Here is a 12,080-nt window from a genome sequence, read left to right as displayed (position 1 = left end):
AAAGTATATTTAGATATTTTAAAAAGAATCTATCTAACATATGTATAAGATAATATAATGCATATTTTTGCTCAGCACAGGAAAAACACCCCCAAATTTAAAAAACAGGAAATGAATACATGTAAAACATTTAAAGTAAATATCAGTAATCCTTTTTAAAAATAAAAAGATTATTGAGGAAGGCAGTAATATAAATAACTCCAACCTATTATTTTTTCCAAATATTGAATATTCAAAAAAATTTTAAATTTCTACTTTTTCTTTGAAAACAATCACAAATAAAAGAGTTAAATTTTTAAAGACTGCACAAAGTAAGACATCTGTTTCAATTTATGTTAACTCAAAGTTAATGAGTCACATTCAGTTTTTTTCAGTAACAGGTACCAGGAAGTGGCTTATGCTTTTAAGTTTTACCAAAATATGAAGAGTAACATTTCTCAAAATCAATAAAAACAGTAAAGAAAAACCAGATGCAATACTAGGTACTACCCATCTAATGTAAAACAAACAAAAAAAAAGCTAAACAAATGTGGAATGGATTATAATAACTATGCAGTCTGCCCTACAAACAAAACTTCAGGTTATTATAATTTTATAATATTTTTAACTTGACAGAGTATCTTGAGCATAAAATGTTTACCACTGAGAAATAACTCTGGAGCCCATCATTCAGCACATAGACTGTGTCTTTCTGTACATACCTTGAGACTATTTACACATTTGAAAGAATATTTGCATTTCTTTGACTTCCATTTTCCCTTCCCCCAACTTTTCCTTCCAGGCGCGTTTGGCGTATTTGTAGGTGTATCAGGGCGTTCAGTGTTTGTACCACTTTCTATACTGACAGCATCATCCTATGAGCAGCAAATCAGAAAAAATTATATGAAACAGCAATACTGTACTTAGGAAATGAGTTCATACTGGGTAGCTACTGACTGGCCTAAAAGAATTAATTAATAAATCCTGCAAGAAATGAAGAAATTTATTCTTGTCTCCAAACAAGAATAAAACACAAACACATTAGGATTTGTGGATATTTGATATTTCAGCAAAAATATAAACAAAAAAAGCTAACCATGATGATGCTAATGGCAAGAATAACACTGCCTTTAAATAACAAGGCACTGGTCTGTGCCAGCCACTTTACTGCATTGCCTCACTTCATCATTACTGCTCTTCATACAAGGTACTGTTAGATAAGGAAGTGTTGCTTAGAGAGCCTAAATGGTGTCTTGCTGGTTAGGGCTGCTGGGATTCAAAACCAAAAGCTATGACTCCTAAATCTGACTGACCTACATGTCTTCATAATTTATTTGACTGCTGCTCAGTTTGGAGCATGGGAGTGGGTGGCCGTTTGAGGCTACAGTGTTAGTGCTTCCTACTTTAGATGAAAATCCTGATTATCATTCAAACTCTGCTTATTTATAACACTTAAACCATTTAGAATTTTTTTAGGTTCTACATGTTATGTGCTATATACAAGTGAAATTTGACTCATAGCTCTAAAATACTCATACAACAGAGCTCCAAAAACTCACTGTAAAGTAAAATCCTTCCAAATGTAGAAATGACTGCAGGAAACCTTGAAAATTCACCTAATTTATACCCTGTTTCCAGTCCACAAGCTATATTAATGGTCCTCTACTCTGAGAAGAGGATTTCACTACCTCCTTTCATTACACATTCCAAAGTGTTCCTTGGAATAAAGAGATTTATTTAAACCTATATCACCTTAGGGCAGTAGTTACTAAATTCATTCCAGAGGAAGCTTTTTTTCATGGAGTGCCTATTAACATCTATGAGAACACTTATTAGGAACCATTGTCTTAGAGGTTATTTTTAAATTACTGCTTCCTAAAGTTGGTTTTATGATATTACAGAACGTTAAAAATTAACTGGAGTATCAAAAAGTATATTAAAAATTCATATTAATTCACTTAAAAACTATACGGTATTATACAGTAGTTCTTAGGGGTGGTTTTTCAAAATGAATGGTTCCTACCAAAATGGAACGCTTTTAAAAAAAATACACAAATCATTCTAAAATATACTGGTTATCTAGGGTGAAAAAAGAGAATGAAGTGGATAGATGGCACACAGTAATGCCCAATATCTACACTGTAATTTAATGTAAATATAATCAGCTTTTATAGATATAGAAATGTAAAACTTTAAGAGTTCAGTTCCTAGGTTGAAATCACTGGGTTTTTTGTTGTTGTTGTTGCTTTAATATTTATTTATTTATTTATTTAGGCTGCCCAGGGTCTTAGTTGTGGCATGCATGTGGGATCTAGTTCCTTGACCGGAAACTGAACTCGGACCCCCACATTGGGAGTTCAGATTCTTACCCACTGGACCACCGGGGAAGTCCTGAAATCACTGTTAATCTCTATTTCTCCCTACCTTTCAGTTGTATTTACACAGTTAAAACCTAGCGTAGAAAACAATTTTGTGTCTCACTGGAAAACTATGTAACTACTGCACGCTCTTCCATGTTATCAGATTCTAGCCCCCTTCACTGCCTTTGAACAATCTTACATCTCTTACACTGTGCATAATCCAAACGTAGAGGTTCAAAATGTCTTCCCTTTCACTCTGAAGAGAAGTTTTTGTCTCCATTTGCAATTTCATCTCTACATTCCTTTAATCCATATACATTTGTACCGTTTGACTTACACTTGCCCAGTTCCCTCACATGAGTAAAATGTTTCTGAAAATTTATTCTTTTTCTGAAAATTATCTTTCAACACTAGAGAAATGAAATAATAAAATGGTTAGACATTTATTCACTAGCTTCTTCCCAGTCTGGAAAATTCTTCTTTCCATTCTAAAAATCCAACTGCTAATCAAGAAGCCACACAAAACATTGTTAAGAATTGGGGCACATTACATGTATGTGTATGTGTGTGTGTGTATGTGTATAAACTTTTAACCACTTAATTTACCCATCTCTTGAAATAGGCAAATCAAGATCAAATGGAAATCAAACAGAGTCAAATGGAAATGAAATACAGTCACAATGCTTTCATTTTATCCTTAAATTCAAACCTTTCCTAAGTATCTAATATGTGTACAAGCTGACTTCCACCTTGGTCCCTCCGCAAAATATAGAATGGTACTGGTACTATGCAACAGATATGACACTACCATCTGCATTTGCTCAACAAGGAAACAGGGATAGTAATTTGGCCCTTAATCTTGCCACAGGCTGCTTAAGCAAAAGACATGTCTCCAGATTCAGCCTTCTGATCTCACTACCAGACAACAGTTCTTCCATAATCTAACTACTCTGCAGTCATATGAAAAAGTTAATAAAATGGCAGATACATATAAAACAAACTTAAAATAGGTCAGATGTTAACTAGATTTATTGTGCTGATCATTTTGCAATGTATACAAATATCGAACCATTATGTTGTGCATCAGAAATAATATGTTATTAGTCAATTATACCTCAATTGAAAAAAATTTTAATGTCCTTTCAATTCTTTGATTCACTTTAACAGTAGCAAGCGCTCAGACTACCTCTACTCCAACTCAAAAACATCACATTCTTTCCTCCACTTGCTTTTGGCCTTCCTGTCATTATTTGGCTCCCTCAAGAGTAAAACCACTGCCCTTGTTAGCTTTTTCTGAACTCATTTTTATACAGAGTTCTCTACTCGCTTCCCTTAACCTATGTCCTAGATCTGGGTCCCTGGATGCAATTCAGAGGACCTGTGAACTTACGTGGCAATATAAACAAATACATAAATAAATTTAAAGTTGCATTTTAATATTCACTATCTTTAAGTGAAATCTATTACTTCCTTCTATTATAATGCAGGCAGCATACATGCTAATGTTACTGTAGCTGTGACTTTCTCACCAATGAAATCAGGTATTTTTATATCACATTATAGTTGTTGCAGATCTCAAAAATTGTCTATGCCCATCATTACTATCAGAGTCACTGCTAGACCTAGTTACTTAATGTGCTAATAAAGAAGCACTTCACATTAAAGCACTTTATTAAAACAAATCTTAAATTTGTTTTAAAAAATTCTGTAACTTTTTAATAATTTTATCACTAATTTTGTTTGTAATCTTATATATTGTATTTTATACGTTTGAAACTATTATTCTGAGAAGGTTTCACAGGATTCATTAAGGTGTCCGAGGCACAAAAAAGGTTAAAAGTCCCAGCCAAATGGAGGAACCAAAACAGCAGCTTAGTCCAATCATCTAGTTCTGAATAGCTTTAGTATGCATCAAGGAGTACATTCCTCTTAAGGGTCTGTAAAAAGAATATAACCTTTCAATTTATTTGGTCCCCTGAAATTTTCCTCCGTCTAATAGGTTATTGACATTTTCATTACATTTCTGCCTGATTAATATGTGGAAGGGCCAGAAACATAAGTCTAGACAATGTGATTACAAAAGAATAGTAAGTAACACTTGTATGGTACTTATTAAGGGGCAGGCACTCTTTTCAGCACTTTATCTATATTATCTCATTTAATCCTCACAAACATCCCATGAGGTAAATACCGTTATTATCCCCATTTTTAAGATAAGAATCTAAGGCAACTAGGTCAAGCACCTTGCTCAAGACCAAGCAACCGGTAAGCAGTAGAGGGGGGATTTTAACCTAACAGATCCAGTTTGTGCTCCTCGTCACTAACCTAATCTGCCAGACAAATTTAAGAAGAGGTGGAAATAAAACAGATACCCAGGGCTGGAATGAAGAGGGTCAAAAATGTTAGATCCCAATATATAATAAGATTGGGAAGCACAAACAGGAAAAAAAAAAAAACAGATTTAAAGTAACATTCAACACCTAAGCTTTCCAGAAATTTCAAGTCCAAATCCCACAAACTGACAACCTCCCAAATATCTTTCTTCTATCTGCAAAAAGAATTCTTTCCCATCTGTTCAGTGAAAATTCTGGTCTTGACACCATGCCATATACATGCTTCAGTCGGTGATGCAGTGATGTAGAACTTAGGAACTGGGTGTGTAAGATAAAACATTTATTCTTAAAACTAGCTAAACTGAGAAAAAAAAGAACTTACACCACCCTCCTATAACACTTTAAAGGTTTAAAAAAGATAATCAGATGTTGTTACCTCGGAGAGTTCACATTTCAGAGTAATTCGTTGAATGAACTGTGAAGACATTTTGCTGACCTTATTGGATATAAACTTAAAACATGAAACTGAAAATTAATGTCAGTTCGGTCATTACTGGCGTCTCACCTAAAAACACTGGGATCAACTGTTGGGACGGACTAGAGTATTACCAAGATCCATTTAAGAGTTTAAAAAAAAATCTGATTCCAGAACACCTTACACATGCGAAGCCACGAGCCCACACCTAAAGACATCTACCCTGACCACAGTGGCCTAAAATCTTCCAGGTCATCCCCTTTATCTTAGTGAAAACTCACAAAAGAGTAACTGTCCCTTCTCATTCCTTCCTCAAGGGTCGTTTCCCCCTCCAAGTCAGTAGACGACCCTCTCAATTTTCCTCCTCCTGAAGAGAAGCCGACTGTCAGGCACGCCCCTTCTCCGCGGACAAGACAGGAGCGGACACAAAAGCCCCTTTAAAAGAGTCACCGAAATCTCTAACGTCTAAGAGCTACTCTTCCCATCCTGGACCGTCGGTAAGGGTCTAAGAGTGACACAGCCCCTAAATTCTTTTTTAAAAGTCCATTAACACACGCTGGCCCCTCCTTCCAACTGTCTTAGAAAAACCTCTAACTTGCCTTTTAAACTACTGGAATCTCAGATCCGCACTCTCCCCAAATCTGCCTAAAGGCCCAGACACTCCGCATGCACGCAAAAGGATCTCAGAGCCCTCTGACCTCCACCACCACTCTCTCTCTTAAACCACTCTCCTTCGTCAAGTTTCCGCTCGCTCTCGGCCGCAGCTCAAAATCCCCGTAGAGACAAGTTCGATGCTCTCCTCCACGCCCGCGTTTTCCTGAGTAGAGGGTGACACCTCTCCCTCCCCCCACAGCCGCCTGCCCGCCCCCGCGCCTACAGTTTAAAAAGAATTTGAAACTTTCACTGCAAAGTCCCGTCCGGACTGCTCAGTGCTGCACTCACATTCTCGTCTCCAGAGAGGTCCGGGTTGCTGTTCTCGTCGCTGCTCAGCTTCTGCTTCTTGGCCGCAGGCATGTCTGTTCCCGCCGGCGCTGTAGACACTTCCCTCTCGGACATATTCCTCCGCCTCCCTCCAGGTTCCTGCCGCCTAGGGCGGGGCCTCCGCCACACCGCCGTCAAGCAAGCCCGTCCGGAGCTTGCCGCAAAGTTGCCACTGCCGCCGCCACCTCCACCACTCCCCCCACTGTCGCAAACCGCGCCCAGCCGCCGAGGCGGGCGTGCGTGCGACCCCGCCACACTGCTGAAAAAGGGGCGCGCGCGCGCGCGCCCTCCCGCGCGGCTTCCTGGATCCTTCCCTTTCCCCACTCCCGTCTTGCCCTTTTCCCGCCGCCCTCCCGGCAGTTTGCACGGAGAGGTGTGATCCTTGGCTTTCGAGGGCAATATTTCGTACGTCCCCCTTCCCCACCACCGCCTCGAAAAAGGAGAGGCGGAACTCAGAGGGATGCCCCCTCACCCCCTTCCTCCTTCCAAAGACGTTTCAGCCGCAATTGGCCCAATCCTTCGATCCCCGACCCGCTGCAAGGACTCGAAAGTCTGTGGAATGGACTAGCCTATCAATGTCCCAGGAGACGGGGGACGAGACGAGAAGTCACCTCTTGGTTTAGCGGTATATGCCAAGTGTCCTTAATCTTGAACTCGGAGAATAACGCTCTCACAGTATTCACGGAAATGATCACAATCTAATTTTCGTTTGCGAAAAAAAATTTTAAAATTGTAGACTGCTTCTCACTTTCCTCCCCTACCTAGCAAATGGGAGTTACCCACTAATGGGTGCGCATGCGCTGGGGCGTATTCTCGCGCTTGGTTGTCCGGACCCGCCTCCTCCAAGCCCCTCCTCTTTGATATCTTGTTTGTGAACCAGGTAGTCTTCCACCGGGTTTCCGTAGTCCAGGATGGATTTCTAAACGCTACAAAATCATAATCCCTGAATGCCTCCTAGTTTCTTGATGAATATTTATTCTAGTGAATGTTTATTGCGATGAATGATTATCCTCGTCCAATTGGTACCAATATTGGGTAGGGTTTAGGTAGGAATATAATAAAATTATAATTCTAGGGCTTCCCTGGTGGCGCAGTGGTTGAGAATCTGCCTGCTAATGCAGGGGACACGGGTTCGAGCCCTGGTCTGGGAAGATCCCACATGCCAAGGAGCAACTGGGCCCGTGAGCCACAACTACTGAGCCTGCGCATCTGGAGCTTGTGCTCCGCAACGAGAGGCCGCGATAGTGAGAGGCCCGCGCACCGCGATGAAGAGTGGCCCCCGCTTGCCGCAACTAGAGAAAGCCCTCGCACAGAAACGAAGACCCAACACAGCCATAAATAAATAAATAAATAAATAATAAAAATAAAGGAATTCCTTTAAAAAAAATTATAATTCTAGACTCCAATGAGTAACATTACAAAGTGCTTCTTTTACCTGTTAAAGGATTATCAAGGCCCTGAACAACGACAAAGCCTAAAAGGTCAATGCTCATCTCCAAGCATGTATGAGACTGTGAGACAAATGACGGACAATATTTTTTGGCACACCAGATACAATAAAATTCTAGGGGAAGGCAACAAAACTGTTATGCTTCACCAAAATGTTTGCTGTGTTACCACATCTGGGCGGTTGACAGGTGCCAAATACATTGGTGAGCCTCGTGGATTTGTTAGATGGGTGATTAAGACACATAACCAAATGAATAGCCCAGAAAAGGAGAACTATGACAAGAAATAAAAGCCAGTTCCCCCTCCCTCCCCCTTTTTTGGCACTTAGCTGTGACAACTTATATTTCTGGGCCTCATTGTCCTCATCTGTAAAAATGAAGCTATAGGAAGGGACCTAATATTTCTTGATCACTTACTTGATATTATATATTTTTTTGTCTTTTAGACCTCATTACATCACCCGTTGGATAAACAGTATAGAGTGCCCCACGATAAAATTCTAGTGTACTAGAACTACTTCTGCATGATGCCTTAACATAGAGAATATCATTATCTCTGTTTCATTAACTGCAGATTGCAAGTCACTCTTGGAGAGAAGGAGAGAAGTCAGTTGAGAATGAGCAAGGGAAGGTAAAGCAAACGCAGGGCAGAATAAGAAGTTTTTGCAATGAAGACTCAGGAAAAATAACGAAGCTAAAAAAATTAAAGTTCATATCTTAATAACAGTAACTGCACTTGTTGAACTCCTAATGTGCCAGGCGCTGCTAAGCACTCCTCAGTTGGTGAGAGAGAGATGAGACTGGTATGGAATCACCACTGAGAAAGTAAGATGTGCTTTGGTATGACATTTTCATGGACAGAGACAAACATACCCCACTTATCTGTTGATAAGGATGTTTGTGAATATAGTTCTACAAATAAAGGATAATTAACTAAAGCATATCCAATCCAAATTACTCTGTGTATCTGGGATCAGTGGGAGTCACCTTCTACTAATAAAATCAGAAAAGTGCTGAACATTTGGATAAAGGATATATGGAAGGAAAGTGCCTTTCAGCATGCATGTTATCCATAACAAAGCAGAAAATATTTTTAAAAATATTTAGTTTTATTAAAACTTGGAGAGATATTTTAAAAATTTGATGAGTCAGGGATAATAAATGGAAATTAGTTAATGTTCATTATTGCTAATGTTAAAAAGTTATTCTGACACTTGTTAAAACAGTAAGGAACTTTATTTAGGACTATTGTAATAAGTGTCAAGACTATAACAGTAGGAGAGAGAGACAGGGCTCAACTCTGAATACAGCAAGGATAGGTGGGGATTTATAATCAAAGAGAAGAGTGGCGGGGGGGTGAAAGAGTTCAGGACATGCCACCTGCAGTATGCTGCTTTGGCATATTGATTTTCTTTTAATTTTGAATTTTATTTTATTTATTTTTTTATACAGCAGTTTCTTATTAGTTATACATTTTATACATATTACTGTATATATGTCAATCCCAATCTCCCAATTCATTACACCACCACCCCTCCACTTTCCCCCCTTGAAGTCCATACGTTTGTTCTCTACATCTGTGTCTCTATTTCTGCCCTGCAAACCAGTTCATCTGAACCATTTTTTTAGGTTCCACATATATGCGTTAATATACGATATCTGTTTTTCTCTTTCTGACTTACTTCTCTCTGTATCAGTCTCTAGATCCATCCACGTCTCTACAAATGACCCAATTTCATTCCTCTTTATGGCTGAGTAATGTTCCATTATATTGTGTACCACATCTTCTTTATCGATTCGTCTGTCGATGGCATTTAGGTTGCTTCCATGTCCTGGCTATTGTAAATAGTGCTGCAATGAACATTGGGGTGCATGTCTCTTTTTGAATTATGGTTTTCTCTGGGTATATGCCCAGTAGTGGGATTGCTGGGTCATATGGTAGTTCTAGTTTTAATTTTTTAAGGAACGTCTATACTGTTCTCCATAGTGGCTGTATCAATTTACATTCCCACCAACAGTGCAAGAGGGTTCCCATTTCTCCACACCCTCTCCAGCATCTATTATTTGTAGATTTTCTGATGATGGCCATTCTAACTGGTGTGGGGGGATACCTCATTGTAGTTTTGATTTGCATTTCTCTAATAATTAGTGATGTTGAGCAGCTTTTCATGTGCTTCTTGGCCATCTGTATGTCTTCTTTGGAGAAATGGCTATTCAGGTCTTCTGCCCATTTTTTGATTGGGTTGTTTGTTTTTTTAATATTGAGCTGCATGAGCTGTTTATATATTTTGGAGATTAATCCTTTGTCAGTTGCTTCGTTCGCAAATATTTTCTTCCATTTTGAGGGTTGTCTTTTTGAATTGTTTGTAGTTTCCTCAGCTTTTGCAAAAGCTTTGCAAAAGCTTTTAAATTTCATTAGGTCCCATTTGTTTATTTTTATTTTTATTTCCATTACTCTAGGAGGTGGATCAAAAAAGATCTTGCTGTGATTTATGTCAAAGAGTGTTCTTCCTATGTTTTCCTCTAAGAGTTTGATAGTGTCCAGTCTTACAATTAGGTCTCTAATCCATTTTGAGTGTATTTTTGTGTATGGTATTAGGGAGTGTTCTAATTTCATTCTTTTACATGTAGCTGTCCAGTTTTCCCAGCACCACTTATTGAAGAGGCTGTCTTTTCTCCATTGTATATCCTTGCCTCCTTTGTCATAGATTAGTTGACCATAGGTGCATGGGTTTATCTCTGGGCTTTCTATCCTGTTCCATTGATCTATATTTCTGTTTTTGTGACAGTACCATATTGTCTTGATTACTGTAGCTTTGTAGTATAGTCTGAAATCAGGGAGTCTGATTCCTCCAGCTCCATTTTTTCCCTCAAAACTGCTTTGGCTATTCAGGGTCTTTTGTGTTTCCATAAAAATTTTAAGATTTTTTGTTCTAGTTCTGTAAAAAAATGCCATTGGTAATTTGATAGGGATTGCATTGAATCTGTAGATTGATTTGGGTAGTACAGTCATTTTCACAATATTGATTCTTCCAATCCAAGAACATGGTGTATCTCTCCATCTGTTTGTATCACCTTTAATTTCTTTCATCAGTGTCTTATAATCTTCTGCATACAGGTCTTTTGTCTCCCTAGGTAGGTTTATTCCTAGGTATTTCATTCTTTTTGTTGCAGTGATAAATGGCAGTGTTTCTTTAATTTCTCTTTCAGATTTTTCATCATTACTGTATAGGAATGCAAGAGATTTCTGTGCATTAATTTTGTATCCTGAAACTTTACCAAATTCATTGATTATCTCTAGTAGTTTTCTGGTGACATCCTTAGGATTCTTTATGTATAGTATCATGTCATCTGCAAACAGTGCAGTTTTACTTCTTCTTTTCCAATTTGTATTCCTTTTATTTCTTTTTCTTCTCTGATTGCCATGGCTAGGACTTCCAAAACTATGTTGAATAATAGTGGTGGGAGTGGACATCCTTGTCTCATTCCTGATCTTAGAGGAAATGCTTTCAGTTTTTCACCATTGAGAATGATGTTTGCTGTGGGTTTATCGTATATGGCCTTTATTATGTTGAGGTAGGTTCCCTCTATGCCCACTTTCTGGAGAGTTTTTATCATAAATGGGTGTTGAATTGTGTCAAAAGCTTTTTCTGCATCTATTGAGATGATCATATGGTTTTTATTCTTCAGTTTGTTAATATGGTGTATCATACTGATTGATTTGTGTATATTGAAGAATCCTTGCATCCGTGGGATAAATCCCACTTGATCATGGTGTATGATCCTTTAATGTGCTGTTGAATTCTGTTTGCTAGTATTTTGTTGAGGATTTTTGCATCTATATTCATCAGTGATATTGGTCTGTAATTTTCTTTTTTTTGTAGTATCTTTGTCTGGTTTTGGTATCAGGGTGATGGTGGCCTCATAGAATGAGTTTGGGAGTGTTCCTTCCTCTGCAATTTTTTGGAAGAGTTTGAGAAGGATGGGTGTTAGCTCTTCTCTAAATGTTTGATAGAATTTGCCTGTGAAGCCATCTGGTTCTGGGCTTTTGTTTGTTGGAAGAATTTTAATCACAGTTTCAATTTCATTACTTGTGATTGGTCTGTTCATATTTTCTATTTCTTCCTGGTTCAGTCTCGGAAGGTTATACCTTTCTAAGAATTTGTCCATTTCTTCCAGGTTGTCCATTTTATTGGCATAGAGTTGCCTGTAGTAGTCTCTTAGGATGCTTTGTATTTGTGTGGTGTCTGTTGTAACTCCTCCTTTTTCATTTCTAATTTTATTGATTTGAGTCCTCTCCCTCTTTTTCTTAATGAATCTGGCTAATGGTTTATCAATATTGTTTATCTTCTCAAAGAACCAGCTTTTAGCTTTATTGATCTTTGCTATTATTTTCTTTGTTTCTATTTCATTTATTTCTGCTCTGATCTTTAAGGTTTCTTTCCTTCTACTAACTTTGGATTTTGTTTGTTTTCCTTTCTCTAGTTCCTTTAGGTGTAAGGTT

At 38.2% G+C, this 12,080-nt stretch overlaps 1 protein-coding gene across 3 annotated transcripts in view; it reads right to left on the bottom strand.

Moving 5' to 3' along the window:
* EED (embryonic ectoderm development) overlaps positions 1-6,581 on the bottom strand; it is a 34,322-nt gene extending 27,741 nt beyond the window's left edge. Inside the window, exons 1-2 of one of the 3 annotated variants that reach the window (XM_028163139.2) lie at positions 6,090-6,581; positions 702-854 (exon numbers count right to left, since the gene is read on the bottom strand). In XM_028163139.2, coding sequence (XP_028018940.1) covers positions 702-854; positions 6,090-6,203 — 267 coding nt within the window. In that variant the 5' untranslated portion in view covers positions 6,204-6,581. The remainder of the gene's footprint in view (positions 1-701; positions 855-6,089) is intronic. The other 2 variants (XM_007168494.3, XM_057553331.1) reach the window with 2 other exon arrangements.
* Positions 6,582-12,080: the final 5,499 nt, after the last annotated feature.

Source organism: Balaenoptera acutorostrata, chromosome 9 (genome assembly GCF_949987535.1).
Source record: "Balaenoptera acutorostrata chromosome 9, mBalAcu1.1, whole genome shotgun sequence".
In the NCBI taxonomy this organism is placed as follows: Eukaryota; Metazoa; Chordata; class Mammalia; order Artiodactyla; family Balaenopteridae; genus Balaenoptera; species Balaenoptera acutorostrata.
Note: the sequence above shows the minus strand (reverse complement) of the source record. Positions and strands in the feature narration are given on the sequence as shown.